The sequence below is a fragment of the Gigantopelta aegis genome, chromosome 2 (genome assembly GCF_016097555.1).
Source record: "Gigantopelta aegis isolate Gae_Host chromosome 2, Gae_host_genome, whole genome shotgun sequence".
NCBI classification, from domain to species: Eukaryota; Metazoa; Mollusca; class Gastropoda; order Neomphalida; family Peltospiridae; genus Gigantopelta; species Gigantopelta aegis.
Genome location: NC_054700.1, coordinates 20,396,988 through 20,422,622, shown reverse-complemented (window position 1 = coordinate 20,422,622; position 25,635 = coordinate 20,396,988). Strand labels below are relative to the sequence as shown.

The 25,635-nt window shown below is 36.0% G+C and overlaps 1 protein-coding gene across 1 annotated transcript in view; it reads right to left on the bottom strand.

Moving 5' to 3' along the window:
- Nucleotides 1-293: 293 nt before the first annotated feature.
- The window catches only part of LOC121382559 (MAU2 chromatid cohesion factor homolog), a 38,236-nt gene continuing 12,894 nt past the window's right edge, over nt 294-25,635 (bottom strand). Inside the window, exons 8-18 of the mRNA XM_041512026.1 lie at nt 23,281-23,354; nt 22,387-22,477; nt 21,400-21,503; nt 20,384-20,461; nt 19,535-19,600; nt 19,236-19,363; nt 18,578-18,655; nt 15,816-15,927; nt 13,169-13,259; nt 11,657-11,784; nt 294-9,179 (exon numbers count right to left, since the gene is read on the bottom strand). Of these exons, the coding sequence (XP_041367960.1) occupies nt 9,117-9,179; nt 11,657-11,784; nt 13,169-13,259; nt 15,816-15,927; nt 18,578-18,655; nt 19,236-19,363; nt 19,535-19,600; nt 20,384-20,461; nt 21,400-21,503; nt 22,387-22,477; nt 23,281-23,354 (1,013 nt within the window). The 3' untranslated portion in view covers nt 294-9,116. The remainder of the gene's footprint in view (nt 9,180-11,656; nt 11,785-13,168; nt 13,260-15,815; nt 15,928-18,577; nt 18,656-19,235; nt 19,364-19,534; nt 19,601-20,383; nt 20,462-21,399; nt 21,504-22,386; nt 22,478-23,280; nt 23,355-25,635) is intronic.

Here is a 25,635-nt window from a genome sequence, read left to right as displayed (position 1 = left end):
ATAAAACTGAAATTTACACACACACAAAAAAAAAAAAATTGTAGGAGTATGGGACGGACTATAATAATCAATTTATTACTTTTTGTGGGTAGTGGTGCATCTGGTTCGCGTTGCATTTTTGTTGAATACTAAATGCATGTGGTTGTATTGGGAATACTGTGTATGCTTTGTTGTTGTTGTTTATTTGTTTTGTTTTTTGTTTTCTTCATTATTTTTTTTTAAAGTTGCGATCCCCAACCCACCTGCTTCCGACAGCCTTGTGGTTAGTACAAACAACACGACTACACAAATAGTTCGTAATGAATAGTTACTTTTATAAACGTCTAAAGCATGTCATCATACAGTCGTTATAATACAGAGGTGAAAAATACATTTTAAATAGTTCCTACATGAATACGTGTCTGTACAAATGTTAAACGTGTAGTATTATGTACAAAGAATAGACACCGCATGGACTCATGGCTTTGATAGACAATAGCCGCTATACACAGGGTTTCATTTAAAGGAGGTTGGTTGGTACATCATATTCTCAAGTAATGCCAATAGAAAAAACCCACTCGAGTATAAATCAGTAAAAATACTAGCATTTTAAAAATGGTAAAGAAAAAATACAAATGGAACAGACCCAAAAATTGTCAAGGTTGTTCTCAGCCAATCACGGTACTCCTCCACCTCCCCCCCCCCCCCCCCCCCCATCCTTCCCAATGTGATCAATTCTATATATACCAAAGTCTATACACTTCTCCAGTACCAACACACATTTATCAGCTATATTCAGGATAAGAAACAAAACTGGAAAAAAAGAAAAGATTTCTATTACACACCGTTTCAATATGAACAGACATACTAGTATAACACCCCATTATAAAACAAATTTACAATATCCAATAAATATTATTAAAAGATACATTGTAAAAGATACTGAAAGATATTTCTACGTTATGCTACATGTGGATTTTGTGGACTACACTTCAAATCCGACCTCCATCAAAATATATTAACTTTGTACATGTGTATTGAATATATTATGGAGGTTGCCAATTTTGAATCTTTACATATATACTAATGGAAAGAAATAAGAACACACGTAGTATTTTAGATCAAATTTAATTCATTACTAGCATGGTTATAGTCTGCATAAAATGCAAATATATAATGTGAAATTTACTGTCACTAATATCTGTGACACGGATAGCTTCCTGAAGCTGTGGATGGGGGTTTTGGTTGTATACAGTGCAAATATATAATGTGAGATTTAATGTCACTAATAGAGGGTTGAATATCTGTGACACGGCTAGATTCCTGACACTGTGGATGGGTGTTTTGGTTGTATAAAATGCAAAGATATAATGTGAGATTTAATGTCACTAATAGGGGGTTGAATATCTGTAACGCAGTTATCTTCCTGAAACTGTGGATGCGGGTTGTGGTTGCAGTCACTGTTTGCTGTTACTACTCGTGTTCCCTTATTTTTTTCCATCAGTATATGTAGTAAAGTAGTATGTATTTGCGTACGAACTGTAATCAACCTTGATGCAAAATATTTGAACCATGTGTCAAATATGATTATTGTTGTACACTAATGTGACTATATTACACATACATGTACTTGACAAGTCCAAAAACAAGTTGATTTTTCACTCACTTCGCATTCATGTGAATCTTGAATTATTCTTGGAATTGACATATTACATGAACACATTATAATTATATATATATAGTATGTACTATTTAAACAACTATGCAGTACACATTTATATACAATCTATAAATGACATTTTACATGTTTTGAACATCTTTACTTGTACAGAGAGCAGAAAGTTATGACGTAAAACATTTCAAACTCATTTCTGGTTTCTTCATATACACATTCCTGTACCCGTTGGGAATCGTGGCATTCTATTGTTAATTCCCATGTAACAAAGTTTACACCTCACGTAAATATAGGCTTCAGCAGATAAACCGTCGTTAGTTTTCTGTTCGCGACAAAACGAAACCAATGGTTACCAGGCGAACTGTGTACCCTAATTACAACACTTCTAATATACGCCAGTTCAAAGGCCTATTTCACCGCCGACTCTGGTTGGCAAGTATTAAGAATTGCTCAGCTTTGCTTTAGCACATACCTAAATTGCATTTTTGTTTTCTTCTGTAAATTTGTATAATATTATGTTCTTAATGCGTGAAAGTTTATATTTGTTTAACACTCGTTCAACACTAATCTGTTTACAATGCGTCAATCTAAATTTCAGTTTCGCATGAGGTCGGCAACCAAAATATGATATTAGCTTAAATTTGCCATACCACATACCAAGGCACTGCTTAGATTTTTGTCATTTATCGCACCGCATCCTGGCCTCAAAATATATTTTCATTTTGCAAAGAACAAAAAGCAAAGAAATCCAATATATAAATCAGTTCTGTTCATTATCAGCTTTCTGGTCTACACACATTTTCATTCCATTTCAACTTATATCCAATTAAGGTTCAAGCACGATGTCCTGGGCACACACCTCAGCTATTTGGGCTGCGTGTCCAAGACAGTGGATTAGTTGTTAGTGATTAGTGAGAGAAAAGGGGATGCAGTGGTCTTACACCTACCCACTGAGTCATTAAAACTCGCTCTAGGTGGGAGCCGGTGCCGGGCTGCGAACCCTGTACCTACCAGACACTTAACCATGACAACAGCGAGGCCAGTTACGCATATTTATATGAAACTAGATAATATGGATGCTATTAACTATCAAAATGTAAAACAACCGCTTGTTTCCTATATTTTCGTTCATTTCTCTTAACCTATTTAGATTGGATTGAAAGTTTAAGTTGTATGAATATTATATTTATAGAGTCTTACATATATTTGGCAAAGGTTAGAAATTAATAAGTTTGATAGATATACATATATGTATGTATTGATTAAGATATATGATGTCAATTTATGTGAAATTCAAAATCAGGTTAAAAGCTTTGCCTTCTGTTTTTATCTAAATTGTGTATATCATGTATAAAAAAAGACCTCCCCCACCCCATTACGTTAACCAAACTGAAAACTCTAGAAATTCCAATTATGAATTCTGGTGTATACATATACCATACATTTTGAGTACTATAATATTATGGTGTACATGTATGATATATATATATATATATATATATCACACATACACACACACACACACATACCTGTATTAGTATATCTGTATATATATATATATATATATACATACATATATATATATATATGTGTGTGTATGTGTGTGTGTGTGTGTGTGTATACATACATACATGTACTTCCACATGCACAAAATAAATAACAACCTATGTTGAAGTTGATTTCAGAGAATGCGGTTCCACATCGATTAAGGATCACCAGTATTACTCAGCTAGATATCTTGAAGTGACAAACCCTAGTTTCTAAAAACGCATGTTCGTCTAAAAAGTAATGGTTAATGAGACAAGTTCTAGTTATTTTTAGACGGTATGTCCCTGTTTAAACATCAGATTTTAGCGTCTCTCTGTTATAACCTTATCCAAATGTGTCTTACATGTTTGTAGATTAAATAAACCTAAGTGTCCATTTTTACGTGCTGAAAATAACGTCTGTGCCTTTAACTTAAATTAGAAAATTATAATAAAGACGTATTTATTAATTTATTGCAGGGGCGGATTATAGGGAGTTTCCCATTTGCACGGACCCCCCCCCCCCCCCCCCCCCACTAAAAAACCCACCACGTAGATCTAAATTGATGTCCACGTAAAATTTATCATTTCAAATTATAAACCTTTACATATTGTTTCGAAACCTCCCCTTACCTAAAGCATAATCCGCCCCTGTATTGTCAGGAAATCTTGTGTACTAATGCTCTGAGACATACTTTTGTATATAATTATCACCTATCTAAAATCATTCAGTATAGTGGACATTTTCCATTCAAGAATTATTTTGACTTTTAAAACCGATTTCTAAGATGCAGGAATAGTTGTACCGACAATTAAATTCATGAGTGCAGTACAATGGAAGTGAAGGCAGTGCGAATTTCTAACAAATGATGTTATGAACAATGGTTCTGGACGGACAAACAGGAATAAACCCCCAACTTCAGATGGATTTTAGTATACCTGGCAGTAACACATTTATAATGTTTGAAATCTGTTTGTTTTGTTGCTTTCATAGAAATGTGAACAGTATAATCCCCTGGTGTTATTCTTATTATAATTTGAACATACACTAGCAAACTGAAGCTCATATTCCAGAGTATATCGTTAACAGATAAATAATTAAAAAAATAATAACAATAATAAAAAAAAGAAGAAGAAAATCCCCCAACAAATACAGCATTATTTTCACTCTGTTCAACAAATTTTTCTTTTAGTACTGAGCAACCCACAAATCTACCAAGTTTGCAGGAACAATATCTGGAGTGGGATGATGGGTTTGTTTTGCCTACCCACCCAACCTTATCTGGCTTGTTAGCACTATGACCTCCTGTACTAAACTGAATAATAATACTGTGACCCATGGTATTTCTATTTTAGGATACAATATTATACAAAACAAGAAAACTAATTTCCACGTCTAATACTACAGAACTGCTACTAGTAGATGGAATCATATCATCTCTACGCACATCTAGTAAGCATATCGGTTTAAAGTGGTTGAAAAAAAGAACAGATGTCACATAGAAATTGTCTTGGTGGCTTAAAAGCTGTCAATATTATCTATAACAAAATAAGGATCCAACATATTATTGTGCTCATGCTATAAATATATTACAAACTGAACACTCTTTTAAGGCCATGGTTCCTCTATGAAGTCTTGGAGCCTTTTTTTTCAGAAACAGTCTTAAAGACTTTACAGGACAACTAAAAATTATTTTAAGTTTAGCAAGGCTGTATTTTTTCTTCAGAAACACCATTGTAAAGGTATGTGCACAATCATAGACACATATAGCCTATAGTGATCTTATAACAAAGATGGTCGTATCTAGTTGGTGTGTGTGTGTGTGTGTGTGTGTGTCAGATTATATGAACAAGTGTCCTTTTTAGTGTAAACAAGCTGGAGAAGACCCTATATATACACTTATCCTTGGTTCTTTCTTTACTCTCTTAATCACTTCTCTGCTACTTTTATATAGGTATGGCCCTGGAAAAGCTTCACTTCAAGATTGATATGGATGGTTGTTCAAATTTCAATTGGATGAATCCAGAATCATTCAAACATCTACTAAACTTGACTGCAGACACTTGTTTACGACATTCCATTGCCGCATGTCAGATCTATTAGCACAGATATTTTAACCACAATCATGTAACTAGCTCATCATATGATTCCTTTATGTATTCTGATTGTTGTTTGATATTGTTTCAGAGACTTCTCTCTTGTAACAGAACACTTCCCTTTCTCCAGAGACTGGTTTCGGAAACAAAGTCTCAGAGACTTTTGATCATACATCACAGAAAAAAAAAGAAAGAAAGAAAGAAAGAAAAAAAAAGAGTCTTAGGAACAAAGTTTCCAAAACTTCATAGATGTAATGTGACCTTTAATATATAGCTACAGATTCTTTACAAAACATATCAACAAAAGTATCAATAACCTTTCTTAAAATTGTTTCCTGATTTTGAAACACAGCCACACTATGATAATATTTCTAGTTTAAAAAAGAAAGAAAAATGAAATTCTTAATAAACCAGTCGTCTTCACACTTCGACAATTTGTGCATTAGTCTTCATCTCTATATTGTCTGAAAGTCAATGGCACTGTAGCAGTCAAGAAATCTCCAGATTTCAAAACACATTCATCTACCTCGATTACTCTTCTTCACCTTTAGATGAACTTTAGCATTTCACTGTACCAATAAAGGACTTGGTAGATTTGAACACAGATTCGAAACACACCTTAGTATCCTAACTTTCAATCCAATTCTTATTATTGTTTCACTGGAACAAATTAGAATATCTTCCCCAAACAATGAAACACATTTCCATACCTTTTTCTTGATTATCTACGTTCTCCATGACTGCAATCCATTCCATGGATTTAAAAAAACACAAACAAAAAAACAAAACAAAAAAAAACACCTTGAGACATAAAAACATTCTGCCATATTTAATATTTTTCCAGCTGAAGTTCTCTTAAAAAAGTTTTCGCACTAAAGTCCTAACATTCTTCTCAAAACAGCAATTTGAGTAAACCACATTTCCCTATCTCGATTAACATTTTCAATCAGTTTCAGTCAACTGATCATAAGATGTCTCCACAATATTCTGATCATGTCGATTTTTAAATTCTCTGCATTTCACTTTATACATCCAGAAATTCTTCTTGTAATATACATCCAGAAATTCTTCTTGTAATAATGAAACTAACGACCAAGACATGTCTCGTATTTTCCATCTCTCTATACACAGGATGAATTAATGTTAAATGACATTCAACACATCTCTCTACATGAGCTTCATTTTAACAATCTAGAGAATTTATTCTCCAAAAATTATAACTTTCCTGGATTAAAATTCACTCTCTAGATTCCCTCCATTTCACTGTACTAATCTAGAACATTTACTCTAGCAGTGTTTCTGCCAGAAAGAAATTTTTGGGTATAGTACTATGGAAATGAATGCAACGACAGTCAACAGGGGGTATGGGGGGCCTGCACCATAAAGAAAATGGGTTAAGTTTAGGGTTAGGGTCAAGAAAATCAAACAGTAATGATAACAGTCATTAATTCTGTCAAAATCTTCACAAAATCTTCAAAAATATTTGGGTATAACGCCAGACCCGTTTTACCCTCTGGCAAAAACCCCGTCTAGAACATGAAAGAAATTTTGTCTTGATTAGCATTTTTCTATGCAGTCTTATGAATCTGTCTTTCCTTACATCGCTAGATGCTGAAACATATTTCTCTTCATCAATCAACTTTTCCCTGTATCCGACACTTTCATAGTATTTTTTATTCAGTATTCCGTTCCGATTTGCAATGTAAATGTCAGACATAGCCACGCCATTCTAGAACAGTAAATGGCAATTGCTAATTAATTATTTTAATGTTTTGAACTGATGCTAATTAAAGGGACAGACCCTAGTTTTTAAACACTAAGGGATATTTTTCACCTAGACCCTAGTTTCAGCCCGTAAAAATGGACACTAAGTTTGGTTAATTTACAAACCTGTAACAAATTTGGATACAACAGAGAGAAACAAGAGTCTGTGATGTTGAAATACCCGTTACTACCTGTTACTTCTTAGACGTACATGCATTTTTTAAATATGAAAAATTCATTTTGTGGTATTAAAAACACCAGGATGACACTTCGGTTGTAGAAAAATGGATAATCTAAAAATAAAATATAAGTAATGTTTGATTTCAGTGATCATAAATGGCTCTAATAGTGAAAAATATGCCTTAGTGTTTAAAAACTAGGGTCTGTCCCTTTGAAACTTTGAAAACAAAATGTTCTATTTTCAGAATGATTTTAGAAACTCCGTAAACTCCAAATCCTGCAATATTCTGTCAAAGCTTGAATCATTCCAGATTCACTGATACACGTCTCAGATTTCATAATTTTCACTGTTTTGGTCAAGATGTATAAAATAGACCATCATTAGAAATTCTCGTTGTTTCTTTTGACGATATGATGTTTATGGTTTAAACAGTTAATATTGCCATATCGCTACATACCAGCAAAAGCACTACAATGCTCAAATAATGCTGCCTATTGAAATATTCTTGGAAAGTTACCAACCATAGCAAATCCTTTACGGACAACAGTTTTGGTTTTTTAACAGAAACTGGAGAAAACTTGAGGTGTTTTCTCTTAAGAATACTTTACCTGGCCTCAAAACAAATGCATATTCCCCTAAGGATAGTAGTCTGGTCCAAGCATTCCAGCCAGGTGAAGTGGGAAAGAAACAGGAAAAACACCGCTTTCTCAATTCTGTGTTGTTATAAGTTCCAAAGACAGGAGACTGGTTTGATTCCTGCCAATCATTTCGGCATATTTCATCTCATTTTCTACACTGCAATATCACTTCACAAAACAATGTCACTCCATTGTGCAGGCATTTAGATCTACTAAACATCTGCATTTTAACAGTAACCAGTTTCTCAACTATTTTCACCCTTGTGTTATTTTGGAATTTTCTTCTATCTCTTTTGGTGCAGTGATTTATAACATTCAATATTATTCGACTTTAAAAAATAAATGTCATCATGTCTTTTTAATCATGACTTCATAAAAAGAACCCAGGTGCAGACTTGTCAAAATAAGTGGTATCTAGCAAATTTCGTGAACTACAGATTGATTATACTACTTACAAAGGTGCTTAAAAGATGTTGCTGTGTTTCAATAGGCAGCCTCTTATATAATGTAACAACCAACATGTGCAAAAATATGTTTTAAAATTCACTTTTAGAATGGAACATTCTTTCTATATGCTCAGCTATTCAGCTAAGACAAAAGAGTGGGCGATTGGACAGGACATTCCTTCAATATGTTCAACTATTCAGGTGGGGGTTTTTTCCACAACATTCCATCCATATATTTGTCTGTTCACTTCTTGAAAAGTGGCTGAATACATAGAACATGTGTGTATATGTTTGACTATTCAGCTTTTAGAATTCTTCTTTCGTATATCCAACTATTCAGCTTTTAGAATCCTCTTTCTGTATGTTTGACTACACAGCATTTAGAATGTTCTCTTTATATGTTCAACTATTTAGTTTTTAGAATGTTCTTTCTCCGGATGTTCGATATTCGCTTTTAGAATGTTCTTTCTGTATGTTTGACTCTACAGCTTTTAGATTATTCTTTTTTGTATGTTCAACTATTCAGCTTGTAGAATGTTCTTTCTGTATATTCGACTATTCAGCTTTTAGAATCCTCTTTCTGAATGTTTGACAACACAGCTTTTAGAATATTCTTTTTCTATGTTCAACTAGTCAGCTTTTAGAATGTTCTTTCTTTCTGTATGTTCGACTATTCAGCTTGTGTGGAAAAGTTCTGCTGATGGGGACAAGCACCTGGGTGTGTGTTACATGGGATCTAACCTGAAAAGTTAGTGGAAGCACGCATGTTACGCTGATGTATTTATTCTCCTAATTCCGACATGATTGGTATCATAACATGGTGTTACTGTTAACTGGTGTACTTAGGTGGAACGGGCACGGTCCATCGGTCCACTGAAAGATGAAGAAAAGCAAATATGAGATAAAACAGGGATGTGAGAGGGGTTGGAACAAAAAAGCTTACTGCGGCTGGGGTTCAGGGGTCGCTCAAGGGCCCCTGAAGGAAAATTGTTGTTTGTAAACCCTGGAACTGCCAAAAATTGCATTCAATGCTAACAAATCTAAAATGGTTATAACTTATAATATAAGGCACACCTCATAAACTTGAAACCGTGAAAACATGCAAATGAACCTTGTGTGGTCAACAGTCTTGAACATCATGAAATGGAAAAGCGCATTTACGCGTTTTCGCAAAGCTCTCACATACCTGATAAAAGGAACTGTTCATCCTGATTTGATGGCAGATATTGTATAATTCATTTTTTTGTTTTTTCAATAACAAGGAAAAACACTGGTACAGTTTAGTTCATTTTAAAAGATTTTAACAGCATCTGGAATGGCTTTTATTCTGTTTTTGTGGAAATAATATATGTAAAAGGCCCAAAATGTAGAGGAGAGGTGTACACAGAATAATGGCATTAATTTGCTTTCTACTATCGAACATTACACCATCATGGAAAAGTTCCCCTTCTTCTGCACTAGCACTTGTGATATTCTAAGTGGTGGGGCGGGACCTAGCCCAGTGGTAAAGCGTTCACTTGATACGCTGTCAGTCTGGGATCGATCCCCGTCAGTTGACCCACTGGGCTATTTCTTGCTCCAGCCAGTGCACCACGACTGGTATATCGAAGGCCGTGGTATGTGCTATCCTGTCTGGGACGGTGCATATAAAAGATCCCTTGCTGCTAATCGAAAAGAGTAGCCCATATCAGTGTGGTCCTTAATCATATGCCCGTAAATAAAATGTGTTAAGTGTGTCGTTAAATAAAACATTTCCTTCCTTCCTTTGTAAGTGGTATTCAAGTAGCATTCATCTGCTGCTGTCAATATAGAATTTTAAAAAAGAAATGAAGGAATATTTGTTTAACAACACCTCAGCACATTTTAAACAAAAGCTGTTTGTTTTCTAACATTCTCATATTGATATTTTCACACTTGGTTCTCACTGAAAGGAAACAGGCTACTACCACAGAGGCTACGTCTTCCGTAAAGTAGCAAGGATCTTTTATTCAACACCACAGAGACAGGACTGAACATACAATCAGGAACGCAGGTCTCAGAGATGGCTACACAATCTTAAAACATTAAACAGTAGTTGACTAGCCTTTCTTTCGCTTGAGAAAGAGGGACATAACAAATTACACAATAAAACAGTCATTATCCCTGATCCATATCTCTCCCCAACCTTTGTACCTTTTAAGTGTTGGTACATAACATATGACAACGTAACAAATTAGAAAATAAAACAGTAATTAACCCTGATCCCTGTTTTCCCCAAGCCTTCTAATGTTCTAAGGACAGGACGTAAAAAATTGCACATTAAAGCAGTAACTATTCCAGACACCTGTTTGTCCCAAGCCTTATAATGTTTAAGGGTCGGGACGTAACGAATTGCACAATAAAACAGTCATTATCCCTGATCAATGTCTCTCCCCAGCTTTCTTACGTTTTAAAACACAGAACGTAGGAAATTAGGCAATAAAATAGTTATAAATGCAGATCCTTATCTCTCCCCAGGCTTTCTTTCGCTTGAGAAAGCGGGACATAACAAATGACACAATAAAACAGTAATTATCCCTGATCCATGTCTCTCCCCAGCCTCTCTTTCGCTTGAGAAAGCGGGACATAACAAGTTACACAATAAAACAGTAATTATCCCTGATCCATGTCTCTCCCCAGCCTCTCTTTCACTTGAGAAAGCGGGACATAACAAGTTACACAATAAAACAGTAATTATCCCTGATCCTTGTCTCTCCCCAACCTTTCTTTCGCTTGAGAAAGCGGGACATAACAAGTTACACAATAAAACAGTAATTATCCCTGATCCATGTCTCTCCCCAACCTCTCTTTCGCTTGAGAAAGCGGGACATAACAAGTTACACAATAAAACAGTAATTATCCCTGATCCTTGTCTCTCCCCAGGCCTTTCTTTCGCTTGAGAAAGCGGGACATAACAAGTTACACAATAAAACAGTAATTATCCCTGATCCATATCTCTCCCCAGCCTCTCTTTCGCTTGAGAAAGCGGGACATAACAAATGACACAATATATGACAACGTAACAAATTAGAAAATAAAACAGTAATTAACCCTGATCCATGTTTCTCCCGAGCCTTTTTACGTTTTAACAAGGACAGGACGTAAAAAAAATTGAACATTAAAGCAGCCTTTAGTGCTAATCAAGACTGTGAAAACAAAATGTTCCCCGACTATGCCCATGTACCAGTCAGTGGTTGTGATAGGGAAAAAATGACCATCAACCCATCACACCCCGGGCAATGTCCACTAATGGGATGTAGCTCATGATGTAGCTTATGATTCTGATCAGCGATGAAATATTAAAAGAATAAACACTGACGCGAGAATCTCACCTGAATAATGCCGTGCTCGGACATCTGTGATGATTGAAAATGATCCTTGAGAAGTGACTGTGAGAAGTTGGTGTGCAATCTGTAACCCTCCGCCTCATTGGCAGAGTCGCCACATGATCGGTACAGATCTGAAAATAGGAATAAATTATCACAACCATCGTCAAAACCAACTGATTCAAGCAAAATGGTGAACAATCTAAGATATGCATAATCATTGTTGAAACCATCTGGTATAACCACAAAAGGAATAAATTGAGATTCGTAATCATTAGTATTGGAAATGAGATGAAATATCAGGCCTCGAATCTGGCAAATTAAGAGGGCAAGGCCATTTGGCCCAGACCAAAGGAGATTTGTTTAGGGAATTATGTCTAGAACAAAGGGCAACAAAGCAAACTTTAAATCAGTGAATTAAAATAACACAAAAGCACACATTCGTAATAAAGAAGTGTGAACATTTTCATAATAAAACAATTTTCAGGAGTAGTGTTTGAGTATAATGACCAGTTAGTATCATGCAAAATATGTTTAATTTTGAAGCATTGAGGCATATCGCTAGGGCATTACAGCAACTTGTGGCATGGCTATCATTAAATTCAAGCTCTGAAATATATAATCAATTAATCTGTCTGTACCAACTGACTGATGACCAATTAATAATCAACAGAAACCAAGCTGTACTTGGGAAACTTGTATCATAATCTGCTAATTCAAACCATACACATTCATGGTGTATTTGGTTTCTAAATGAAGAAAATTTTGAGTGTGCAACAAGGTGAGAGGTCCTGTTAATTATGAAAAGAAACTAAATTGATTAAATAATTAATTCTAAACATTATTCTTCATTAACACTTTCATATATTAGAGGTTAAAAGGTGGTTATTGTGGTGAAGTGGACAGGACGTAGCTCTGTGGTACAGCGCTCGCTTGATGCGTAGTCGGTCTGGGATCGATCCCCATCAGTGGGCCCATTGGGCTTTATTTCTCGTTCCAGCCAGTATACCACGACTGGTATATCAAAGGCTGTGGTATGTAATATCCTGTCTGTGGGATGGTACATATAAAAGATCCCTTGCTGCTAACTGAAAAGAGTAGCCCATGAAGTGGCGACAGCGGGTTTCCTATCTCAAGCTGTGTGTGGTCCTTAACCATAGGTCTGACGCCATATAACCGTCAATAAAATGGGTTGAGTGCGTTGTTAAATAAAACATCTCCTTCCTTTATTGTGGTGAAATGTATACAGTACCTGTAAGCAATGATGAAACCCAGCATAAATTCTAATAACTCTGCTTCATTAACACTTTAAGACAGCTGAATCCCATTGGCTCGAACCCCATCTGTGCTCGCAAGTGTTCGACCTAACCATTTGGTCAACAAGGTGTAAGTGTAACTTGGGACTTTGTTTTTGGTTCGAGCATTGCGGTGTATTTGACTCTTCCGAGTTTGACCCAACGAGATTCTACTGTCCACTGGAAGTTAAAAATGGTTGTTGTGGTGAAACGTATACATTACCCTTAAGCAGTGATGAAGCCCAGAGCTGTACATGCACATCTGGTATCTTGCCTGCTAACTGCATAGCTGGTGTGACCATGTTCAGTGCCTCCTGCAACATAATAAATGTGTGTCATCAAAATGGAAACTGGAAAATTATTGGTTTACTAATAATACTCCAACAGACAGTTATCAGTACAAATGTTTTTAGGTTAAAAATTTAAGTAACATAAGAACACTTTACAAATATAGCAAGCCCAACATGAATCCAGCGAGACAAGCTATGGCACCTAGTATACGAAAAAGCCTGTGATGTCACCTAAAAATTGTGCACTGGTTAGTGAACACTACAATTAGATATCGACCAAAACAGACACAGAGGTGCCTTGTCTGGTACTGCCAAAACATTTTAAAGTCTAGTATCAAACCTATACAAAGTCTCATCCTTAGAAAGAGCATGTAGTAGAAATCCTAGAGACTTTACTAAAGTCCAGGGTACGTGCTTATAAAACTTTAGTATAGTCTCAAATCTCTAATGGCATCACACACATACAGTTTGTTTAACCAGGGGTTGATTTTTGTTTTTTTTACCACTATCCCAAAGGAATAGTGAATTTCAAAAAACACTATTCCGTCTAAAAATGTACTATCCCTTCAATTATTAATGTACCACTAGTTTTCCTGACTATGCTACGTCACTCTGTACAACATTGTGTAACGAACAATTGTTTATATACCCGTCTATGCATTACTGCGTACTAGCTGGAATTACAAACGAACTCACTCCAAACATTAGTCTCTATCAAAAAGACGTTTATTTTGTACCGGTAAATGTATGAGAAAGGTCTTAGTAGCGCGAGGATTTATTCTGCAGAAAAATGTAGCTGAAGAAAAAGCGTAAGTGGAATAGTCACAGGCGATTTTAGGTATTCCATGCTTTATTTTCACTTTCATGACGAAATATTGGAAGGATTGTTTTACTATTCCGTTTCGAAATTTACTATTTGCAGAATAGCATAAAATTCGACCCCTGTTAACATGGCATTAAAGGCACAGACCAGAGTTTCAGCCCATGAAAATGGACACCAAGTTTAGTTAGGCCTAATATTAAATTCAACATAACATAATTAATCTTCAAAGCTGAAATCTTGAGTACATTTTAATCAAAGTAGCAGACCTTAGTTTAAACCTGTTAAAATGAACACAAAGTTTACAGACCGGCAACACACATTTGAATGAGGTTATACTACAAACTTACCACACACATTTGGATAAGGTTACACTACAAACCTACAACACATATTTGGATACGGCTATACTACAAATCTACAACACACATTTGAATAAGGTTACACTACAAACCTACAACACATATTTGGATACAGTTATACTACAAACCTACAACACACATTTGAATAAGGTTACACTACAAACCTACAACACATATTTGGATACAGTTATACTACAAACCTACAACACACATTTGGATAAGGTTACACTACAAACCTACAACACATATTTGGATACAGTTATACTACAAACCTACAACACACATTTGGATAAGGGAAAAACTAAAGTCTGTGATACTTAAACAGGGAAATACGTCTGAAAATAACTGGAGCTTGTCTTGATAACCATTACCGTATTTGACCGGAAATAAGCCCATGTCTTTGAATAAGCCCACCTCCGTTTTGATAGCATTTAAGAAATTAGGCCCTCATTCGTAAATAAGCCCACCCCCAACTTCATCACCTTATAAATAACATGAAATTGCAAGTTTGCTCAAAGTTCATTTAAAAGGTCATACCTCCTGCAGATAATTAAACACAAATGTAACACAATATTTTACCACCAGAGATTTAGCAGTCTAACAATAACAGTGTGTAACATTGTTTTCAATTTCATGCCTGCAGTATTTCTTTGAAGTACACAAGCCCAAGTCTGAACTAAAACCAATGTCTATTTTTACCACCACACTGGGTCCGCAGTTAATGCTAATTAAGCAAATACCGTATTCTGATTGGCTAAGAACAATGACCGTAGATTGATAATTCTTTGTAGTGTAAGTTGGCTGCCTGTGTCAGAAACGTGTGTATGCTATGGAGAATGTTGTTAATTGCTGTTGTTTTAAGTTTTCTCAGCATTAAATTTTGGATGTAAATAAACAGCACTGGTAAGTAATTGTAACATAGAAGGTGTGTTTCTGATAATTAGATACTAGTAAAAAACACACAATTTAATTAATAAACAATTATTATTTATTAATAACAAATGGATGTGCTACTGAACGTTTTTTGTTTTCTTCCTAGTTTATTTAAGTATTGTTATTTATTTTAATTATTATTATTAAAAAATGTTTCAACAAAACTGGCCCCTTGTCTGGGAATAAGCGCACCCCATGCCAAGCTCACAATGAGTTGTCTTGGCCCCCTGGGCTTATTTCCGGTCAAATACGGTACTTCTTATACGAACGTGCATTTTTAGAAACTAGGGTCTGTCACTTTAAAAGTCTCAAACTATTAGTGTTGAGTCTAGATTCTAAAAGTTTAATAAGAACAGGGCCAGATCATGCAAGTAAACTAGTTGCTAAACTGACACCATCTCCACGAACCTAACGAACGTCCCTCCCCCACTGCACCCATCTTACTATGGTGCTGTTGTAACTTACTCTGTTGTTTCCCAGGGAGAGGAAGATGTGTCCCAACAGGACCAGAGAACATGACGTCAGCCGGTTCAGATCTTCTGCATTCGACATTTTCAATGTTTCTCGCAGGTAACGCCTAAAATTAACAACCAATATTACACAGAATAACTGAGCTTCTGACAACATTATGATCATGATAATCGTATTAAGGGTGGTCATATTATTATTAACATTTTTAAAAATGTATTAACAGCACTCTTTGTTTGGTACTCACCACCCCACTCTTAAAAGTATGTCAAAATTGTTGATTTTGTAGGGACTATTATTACAAAACACATTGTCTGTTTTAAAAACATATGCTGGCATTAATGCCCTAACGTGTTAGAGATGTCAACAGAAAGTAAAAATCAAAGTAAAGCACACACACAAAAAAAAGAAGAAAAAAGTAAAGCTTGTGAACGCCCATAAAGTATTCATTAAAATGTATGTTCTGTGGTGAAACAACTATTTAAAAAAATGAATATATTTATTATTGCGAAATGAAATCATCCATTTTACAAACAATATGGGAATCAACTCTTCCATGCATCATGTTGTTTGGAAAAATATTAAGACAGCAAAACTTACCTCCCATTTTTGCATATATAAACATTTAAAAAAAAAAAAAATTGCAATTACCTATCAAACTTAGAGAAATCATCACATGTACTAAGTAATATTTAATTTGATATAGATTTTAACAGAGGGAAAAAAAGAGCATGTATTACAGGTCTTTACATCTCACTAATTTGGGCACAGCAAGGTCTCCTTGGTGAAGTAATATACTCTTCAAAAAAAAACCCGCAAAAGGGTACAAATGGGTTATAACTCCGATTTTATGTTTCCTACCGGTTCATGCTTTGTGAATATAAGGTCATTGCATGTCCCAAACACATTCCCACGGTTACATTCGATAAAACGCAGCTACTGTACAATAAAGTTACAAAATGTGAATATTCGCAAAAACGCAGCCACGTGCAAACCATGTCACCACTGCACGTGCGTTGTCTGCACGTGCAACATGAACACCGACAGTATAAAAGTGCAGGGTGTTCGCTTGCCTGGCCTCTGTATCTGGCCGACAGTTGACAATCCAGGACATGCTACGTCTCAGTGAACCGCAGAGAAACAATGCCATCGGCCGACTAGACGCAGGCGAATCCAGAACGGCCGTTGCCAAGGCATTCCATGTGTCCCCAAGCACCATCTCCAGACTGTGGGACCGTTACCAGCAACATGGATCAACACGTGACCTCCCTAGATCCGGTCGACCACGGGTCACTACCCCCGGGCAGGACCGCTACATCCGGGTACGCCACCTTCGGGAACGATTGACTACTGCCACCTCCACAGCCGCAGCAATACCAGGTTTGCGCAGGATATCCGACCAGACCGTACGGAACCGCCTGCGTGAGGTAGGAATTCGTGCCAGGCGTCCAGTTCCAGGTGTCATCTTAACACCACAACACCGTCGACGCCGACTGCAGTGGTGCCAGATTCATCGACAATGGCCTCAACTGCGATGGAGACAGGTGTGGTTCAGTGATGAGTCCCGATTTCTGCTCCGACGTCATGATGGAAGATGCCGCGTGTATAGACGTCGTGGTGAACGTTATGCGGCAAACTGCGTGCAGGAAGTGGACAGATTCGGCGGGGGTAGTGTCATGGTGTGGGCAGCCATCTCACACACTGGCAGAACTGACCTGGTCCACGTGCAGGGCAACCTGAATGCACAGGGCTACATTGACCAGATCCTCCGGCCACACATCGTTCCAGTTATGGCCAACGCCAACGCAGTGTTCCAACATGACAACGCCAGGCCTCGCATAGCACGTCTCACAACGGCTTTCCTACAGAACAACAACATTAATGTCCTTCCTTGGCCATCGATATCACCGGATTTGAACCCAATTGAGCATCTATGGGACGAGTTGGACTGACGCCTCCGACAGCGACAACCACAGCCCCAGACCCTGCCCGAGCTGGCAGCAGCCTTGCAGGCCGAGTGGGCCACCATCCCCTGGGACGTCATCCGTACTCTGGTTGCTTCAATGGGCAGGCGGTGCCAGGCAGTTGTCAACACACGCGGAGGCCACACCCGGTATTGACTCCAGATGACCTTGACCTTGGTGGTGTGTCCTATCACTTACTCACAATGGACTAGAGTGAATTGTGAACAATCCTGCAACATTTGGTAATTATCGGACTCACCATTCAATAATTAAATCAATTCTCCAAATGTTACGACAATGTGGTTTTGCGTTTCTTCTTTTGAAGAGTATATTATTAACAGCTGCTAAAGATTTGTGGATGTCATATCAAGTTATTTTAATATATTTTAAAGTTTAATATTTTGTCGCAAAATGTCTTGAAACCAGCATATTTGTAAATTTTTCGGCTTTTATATTTTGGGAACGTTTGTCGCCTCGATTTCGAAGGAAGGAAATATTTTATTTAACGATGCACTCAACACATTTTATTTTCGGTTATAGGGCGTCAGACATATAGTAAAGGACCACACAGATATTGAGAGAGGAAACTCGCTGTTGACACTTCATGGGCTACTCTTTTTGATTAGCAGGCCTTTGATATACCAGTGGTGGTGCACTGACTGGAACGAGACATAGCCCAATGGGCCCACCGACGGGGATCGATCCCAGACTGACTGCGCATCGAGAGGACCTTTAACCATTGGGCTACGTCCCGCCCCCTCGCCTCGGTGTTATCTAAAGCCATGTACTACTTACTTTGCTTCATTGTATCGAGCCTGGAAGAAGGCCTGCAGACCTTGTACAAAATATGATGCTGCCTTCAGACTGTGGGAGCTGAAAACAAACAATCACATCATATTTTAATTGATAATTTGAGTTACCAGTGTTCACACATATTTCAGTAACAGAGTTGACATTATTATTAATTCATCAGAATAGACCTCATGAATTTTCACTAATTCTGCCTTTAAAGATGGTATGTAAAATTTGCAATAATGGCAATTCTTGCCAAACATATTTATTGCTTTGGAACATAAAGTTTATACCTTCAGCTATATGCCTATAAAAATTTACAACTAAATAATTCCATTTACTAGTAGAAAAAACAAGAAGAGTATTTTATAGGGGGAAACCTTGAGTGTATCACACACTATCTAGTGATGTCACTGTTTTATGCATACACATTCAATACATTCAGTTTTTTCCAGAATTCTTTGCAGACAACTTACAAAGAAACAAAGATGGTGACTATGCTATATTTAGCCTGCTGCCTACTACTAAATATTCTGATATCTGGGTTTTTTTCACACATATAAAAAGAACACAAACCCTTATGATTTCATCATCAGTTAGGTGTAACTTAGGTGTCATAAGGAAACTGCTATTTTCTGAATACACCATTTTCTAGACTTACTGAGTTTCCATCTTCTCCGGTTCTATCTTGTCCATGAGACTCGTCAAGTCTGCCTGTCGACTCGTTCTCAAGTAAACAATCGCAAGATTTAAGTTTACAAAGTTCCTCAAGTCCAATGCCGTCGTTAACTGAAATAAAGCACACATAAAATGTTAAAAAAAAAAAAACCCCACAAAAATAAAGGATTTCACAATACGAGTATATACAGAAAGGAACTGTCTGTTCAAAGCTGCATTTGTGAGCATATTTAAAATAATGATCACTGTTCTTGAAGAAAGAAAACAAATTAAATCACAAACCTTGGATGCCAGTTTAAACTGAGCTTCCGCAGCCTCCATACAGTTCATCGACATTGCATACAAACCCTGGAATGAACAAAGAATTTGTTTTAATGACACACTCAACACTTTTATTTAAAATTATATAAAGTAAAAAGTAAAGTTTGTTTTATTTAACAACGCCACTAGAGCACATTGATTTTTTTATCTTATCATCGGCTATTGGACGTCAAACATATGGTCATTCTGACACGGTATTTTAGAGGAAACCCACTGTCGCCACATAGGCTACTCTTTTTACGACAGGCAGCAATGGATCTTTTATTTGCGATTCCCACAGGCAGGATAGCACAAACCATGGCCTTTGTTGAATCAGTTATGGATCACTGGTCGGTGCAAATGGTTTACACCTACCCACTGAGCCTTGCGGAGCACCCACTCAGGGTTTGGAGTCGGTATCTGGATTAAAAATCCCATGCCTCGACTGGGATCCGAACCCAGTACCTACCAGCCTGTTGACCGATGGCCTGCCACGACGCCACCGAGGCCAGTACAATTATATAACGTCAGACATATCATTAAGTATACCAAAGATAATAATAAGAAACCTGCTGCTGCCACCAGTAATGGATTTTTTTACCTCCACGATCCCACAGGCAGGACAGCACATACCACTGGAGCACCGGCTGGAATTAGAAACAGCCCAATGGAGCCATTGATAGGATTGATACTAGTGTGTTAGCCTGGAGGGAGATGTAACATTGGGCAGCATGCAGAGAATTAACAAGGACGTATTATTATGCAACAGCAGTAAGTGTTCTTTGCTTCGTAGATTAAGTCAAAATCTTACTGTTATTCATACACTCTTACCAATAGCATGTGAATCTGTGCTCCGTGCGTCGTGAACAGTCTTGGCTGCTGTTGACAAACATGACATGCTTGGAAAATCTTTAAAAAAAAAAAAAAAAGATAATTTTCTTTAAACACACATCAAATATTAAGAGAAATATAAAAAATAAAAGGAATAAAACTAATCTGTTTTGGGATATCCAGATAGCAATAATAATTATTGCCTCAATGATAGATAAAATTAATACAAATTATAATATGAAATTAAATTATAAAATAATTTGTATATATTTTTGGACATCAAAACAATGGTGGTGCGTTCATAAAATTATAAAATGGACAAGTTTGAGTTTTTTTTTTTTTTTTAAACTTTATTATTGCCAAAGGCAAATTAGCCCAGCTTCCAAAGGTGTGATCTGTAGGAGTTTGAAGGCATGCTCCCCAGAAATATTTTAAATAAAGGTGCTCAGATGCATTTTTAGGGAAATTTAGTGTGGTATAATGCGGATGACTTTTTTTTAAGTCATTCAAAAAGGTATTGTGATCCCCTCTGGATCCATCGATGTTTTGAAGAAGAAGTTTGTTTTGTTTAACGACACCACTGGAGCACATTGATTAATTAATCATCAGCTATTGGATGTCAAACATTTAGTAAATCTGACTCGTAGTCATCAGAGGAAACCCGCTATGTTTCCATTAGCAGCAAGGGATCCTTTATATGCACTTTCCCACAGACAGGAAAGCACATACCACGGCCTTTAACCAGTTGTGGTGCATTGATTGGAACAAAAAAAACACCCAATCAGCTGAAAAGATCCACTGAGGTGGTTCGATCCTGCGACGCAAGCACCTCAAACGAGCACTCAACCTACTAAGCTAAATCCCACCCACCAAAGCTTTGAAGGCCTGTTCTGAATATTATAGAAAACACTGTGATGTAAACTAGTTAGAGTTTTTGTGAACGCTTGCCCTCCTGAACACACCACACAGTTTCAAATCTCAGAGTTTGTAAACCACGACCAAACGACTCCCCTCACCTCTTGCAAAGCGACTGACTTGTTTCCCATGATAAGTCGACACATGACAATGTGCTCAAGCAGCATCAGTTGAAACGATGACAGCAATGGATGACAGTCCAACACTGGAAAAAAAATAAAACAAAAAAAACTTGTTATATCATATAAAATTAATTATTTAAAGTTGACTACAGGACATTGAGGCACCACTGTTTTGGCATGTAACATATCTAACTATAATTATTTTTATATGTTACACAGATTTTTGACACATTGTAAAACTTTTCACTTAAATCTTTTAAAATGTAAATTCGTTTTCCACATTAATAAAATCTAAAACTATACTGACATAAACAAAACTGTTCAATGTGGAACTCACAGTTATAGTTATTAACAGATGTGATGACAATATCTTTACTTGCATCATAGTTTTTTAATTTAAATGTCATGAATATAAAGATATCACATAGCATATCTTTACAATAGCAATAAACTAATTCATGACACTTTTGATTTTAAAACAGTAGAAACTTTACATATAACAAATTTCTAATAGAAGTTTCTTGTGTGAAGATTAAAAATGCACAAAACTGTTTTTTTGTTTTTTTTAAATTATTTTTTAAAGGTGAAATTATCATGAGATATTTGATATTTATCGACTACAAAGTCAAATGATGGATTCATAATATCCTATTGTCAACCTTAGTAAAGTTGAAAAAAGTATTATCTACTCAACATGTCATCACTCTGGTTTTTAATGACTATTAAATATCTAACATTTGGTCCAAGGAATACGAAAGAATATTAATTTAATGTAGTTTGGTGGTTTTAATAAACAAGACTCATCGCATACAAATAAACATAAAATGAATTGTTTGACCAAAAATAAGTGCCACCTAAAGTTGAGGCTGGGAATGACTATTTTCAATGAAAATTTGCATTATTATTACCAACAGCTTTGGTCCGTCTCCAAACCTAAATTCAAACCATTAAAATATATTGATTTACTTTTCAACTTTTCAATCTGCATGAGAGCTTTGTCTGTGTATTTCTGTGCCTTGTCCATGTAGCCAGCCTGCATCGAGTGCATGACAGTCACCTGAGAAAGACAAAATGAAAATTAATCAACAACACCCCAGCACATTACTTAATCCCACAGGTTTCAAGTTTGCAACATGTGGTTAAGAGAATGACAGACAGCACCTGCTTCTGAACAACAAAAATCTACCCCCTTTGTTTTTCTAAGATAAACTGAATTTGGCCACCTGTTTCACAATATCATATATATTTACCTATATACGTCGATTTCGCCTATAGGTAGAGTCTCTAATTTCAAGCCCTAAAAAGTTTGGGTGTTTTTGGACTGTTTATAAGTCAACTTATGAAAAATGGCTTATAAATATTCAAGTATTTCTTTTCTTTTTCCCCAGCAAATGAGAATCATAAATGGCTCAGATGTATTATATTTCAACAAAAGAAGATTAATTTAGGAACTTCAGCTTCGCACAACGATTTTCTATTTCCTTTTAAATCTTCTAGCATCAAAAATCAAAAGAAAATATGTCCTTAGTAGATACTGTATAGCATAATATTGTACACAGAGAACACTTTATTTACAAACTGAACACTGATATCCAAGTGTTAAAACGGAAATTGTATGTATCCACCAACTTTAACTGACAATAACACCACCACTGCTGCCAAGGCATTGTGATAAATTATTCATGCATTGAAAGTTAGTTTTGTTTTATGACACCACTAGAGCACATTGATTTATTAATCAACGGCTACTGGATGTCAAACATTTGGTAATTTTGACATATAGTCTTAGAGAGGAAAGCTGCCCCTGTGATAAATTATGTCTCACACTTCAGAACGATGAGACCAATGCTGTTATCTTACCAAGTAAACGAGAACACACATATGTTCTTTGGGCAACCACTGAAACAAGTCCACAGGATTGGTTGACAATGGTTCTGCAAAACACAAAGACAATAATAATAATATATAACAAGCATTCTGAGAGTACTGCTAAAGCAATACATGTTTTCTACTGAACCCAACAATTTTTTTTATCTCCTAAATTCAAGGGCATACCTCTGTAAAAAGTGGGTAAATCACCATGAAACTTGATCAGTTAACAGTACATGATAAAAGTAATATATACAAAAATTTTCATCTCAATATCTTCAGGCATTGCAAAACAAGAAGTCCAAAAAACAAATTTTCATATCTCCTAAGTTTGAGGGCCATAACTCTGTCAAAACCGGGTAAATTGCCATGAAAGTCAAACTTAATCTGTAACAGTAATGATAAAGCTATACACAACATTTCAATCAATATCTGAAGGCATTCTAAAAAAAGAAAACATCCAGAAAACTATATGTGGGACAGACAGACAGAAGGATGGACATGAAACCTACATGTATAGTCCCCTTTGGCTGGGCTGGTAGGGGACTAATAATAATAAAAGCATCATAAGTATAAAAAAAAACCCATCCCACCACACCCCTTTCCTGTCCTGGATGGAGGAGCCAGCCGAGGCCGGTACCTGTGTCCAGGACAGGTGTGCACTACAACAGCTTGCTCTGAATGTGCACGTTAAACTCTGACCTGACCTGACCTAAACAAAACCTCACATAATCTATACCTTTAAAACATCTGTTTAGCAGCATAGTTACAAGTGAGCATACTCAACATGAAATAACTTCTGTAATACTAGTACGTATATGCAACAAAATGTTATGTGTTTTCAATCAAGTAGATTGTTATATATACATGAACCATAATGGCAGTTTAGTGTATTAACACAGTAAATATGTGTATATTTACAAGCTTTGACATTGGACCAACAAAGCACTATAATTTTTCACTTGCATTTATCATAATCCAATTAAAAATATAAACTAAATTAGTTTATAATCAAATAAGTCATTAATACACAGGACTGAACATCCAAGTATAAAACTAAAATAAAAAAAATTGTTTGTTTGTTAATATCTACATGTATCTTTCTATTTAAACTAGTATAATTAATTCAGGGTTATATCTCTCTGCTTCTGAAATCCTTAGCAGGCCTCTAAGAATTAAAACAAAAACACTTAAAATTATGTACAATAATACTTGTGTGTAGGTTGCCAAAAACAGTTCAGATAGCCCATATCATATTGAATAACTTATTATGACCACGTACAAAATAGTTTGAAATTATTGCACACAATTAAAAAAAAGTTTATGAGGGAACATTTTGCTTTCAAAAGCGATATTTCTAGTCAATTGAAAATTGATTAGCAATTACTGTTTAATATTTTAAAATTATGTAGTGATCTCTGAACAAAATGTTTCCTGTTTTTGTAAAACTACATGTAGACCAGGGCCCGTGCTTATAAAACGTTTAGAGTCCAGACTCAATTTCTAATTTGTATGGCGTTCACGTCTCAGACTCAATTTCTAATTTGTATGGCGTTCACGTCTCAGACTCAATTTCTAATTTGTATGGCGTTCACGTCTCAGACTCAATTTCTAATTTGTATGGCGTTCACGCCTCAGACTCAATTGGAGTCTCGAGTCTAGACTAAACGTTTTATAAGCACCAGGCCTGGACAGGTAATGAGCCAATGAAACAATAATTCATTGACAAGTAATTTTCAGAAGCCTGCTACATACAGGTAAAATGCATTAATATAACACTGATAATTCACAGCTGAAACACGTCAACATAATGATAGAAACTTCCTACAACAATATTGTGAGTACTGTAATATTATCGAATCTTTGCATCACTTATTATTTGATTCACTGATCAAACATTTGGAATTCAATGACCATCACGTTTCTGCTAGTCACACTTTGTGTAAAAGTAGGGTTGAAAAATTATTGATCAAAGTCATGGGGAGTTATTAGCCCATAAAAAGTGTCATTTTGTTTCCCACCCCCACACCATTTCACAAAATGTGGAGACTTCTGCTCTTACTCAGCACCTACCCCTACCCTTCCCCCATCAAGTAATCAGCTCTTGGTTGTTATTGATCAGTTATAATTTTGACAAAACAATTTTTTCTTAAAATATTTCATAAGATGCACCTGCGGTAAAATTTTTTACTTCAAAACTAAAAAATTATGTTCATTACAATGTAATACTTCTACGAACTTTTAACTGCAGAGCTCTGTGTTTTGAAAACCAAACACGAAGTGAATTTAGGTTTGTTGGTAACACAGTGCAAAGTTTGTGAGGTAAGGTGACTATTTTGACCAAAT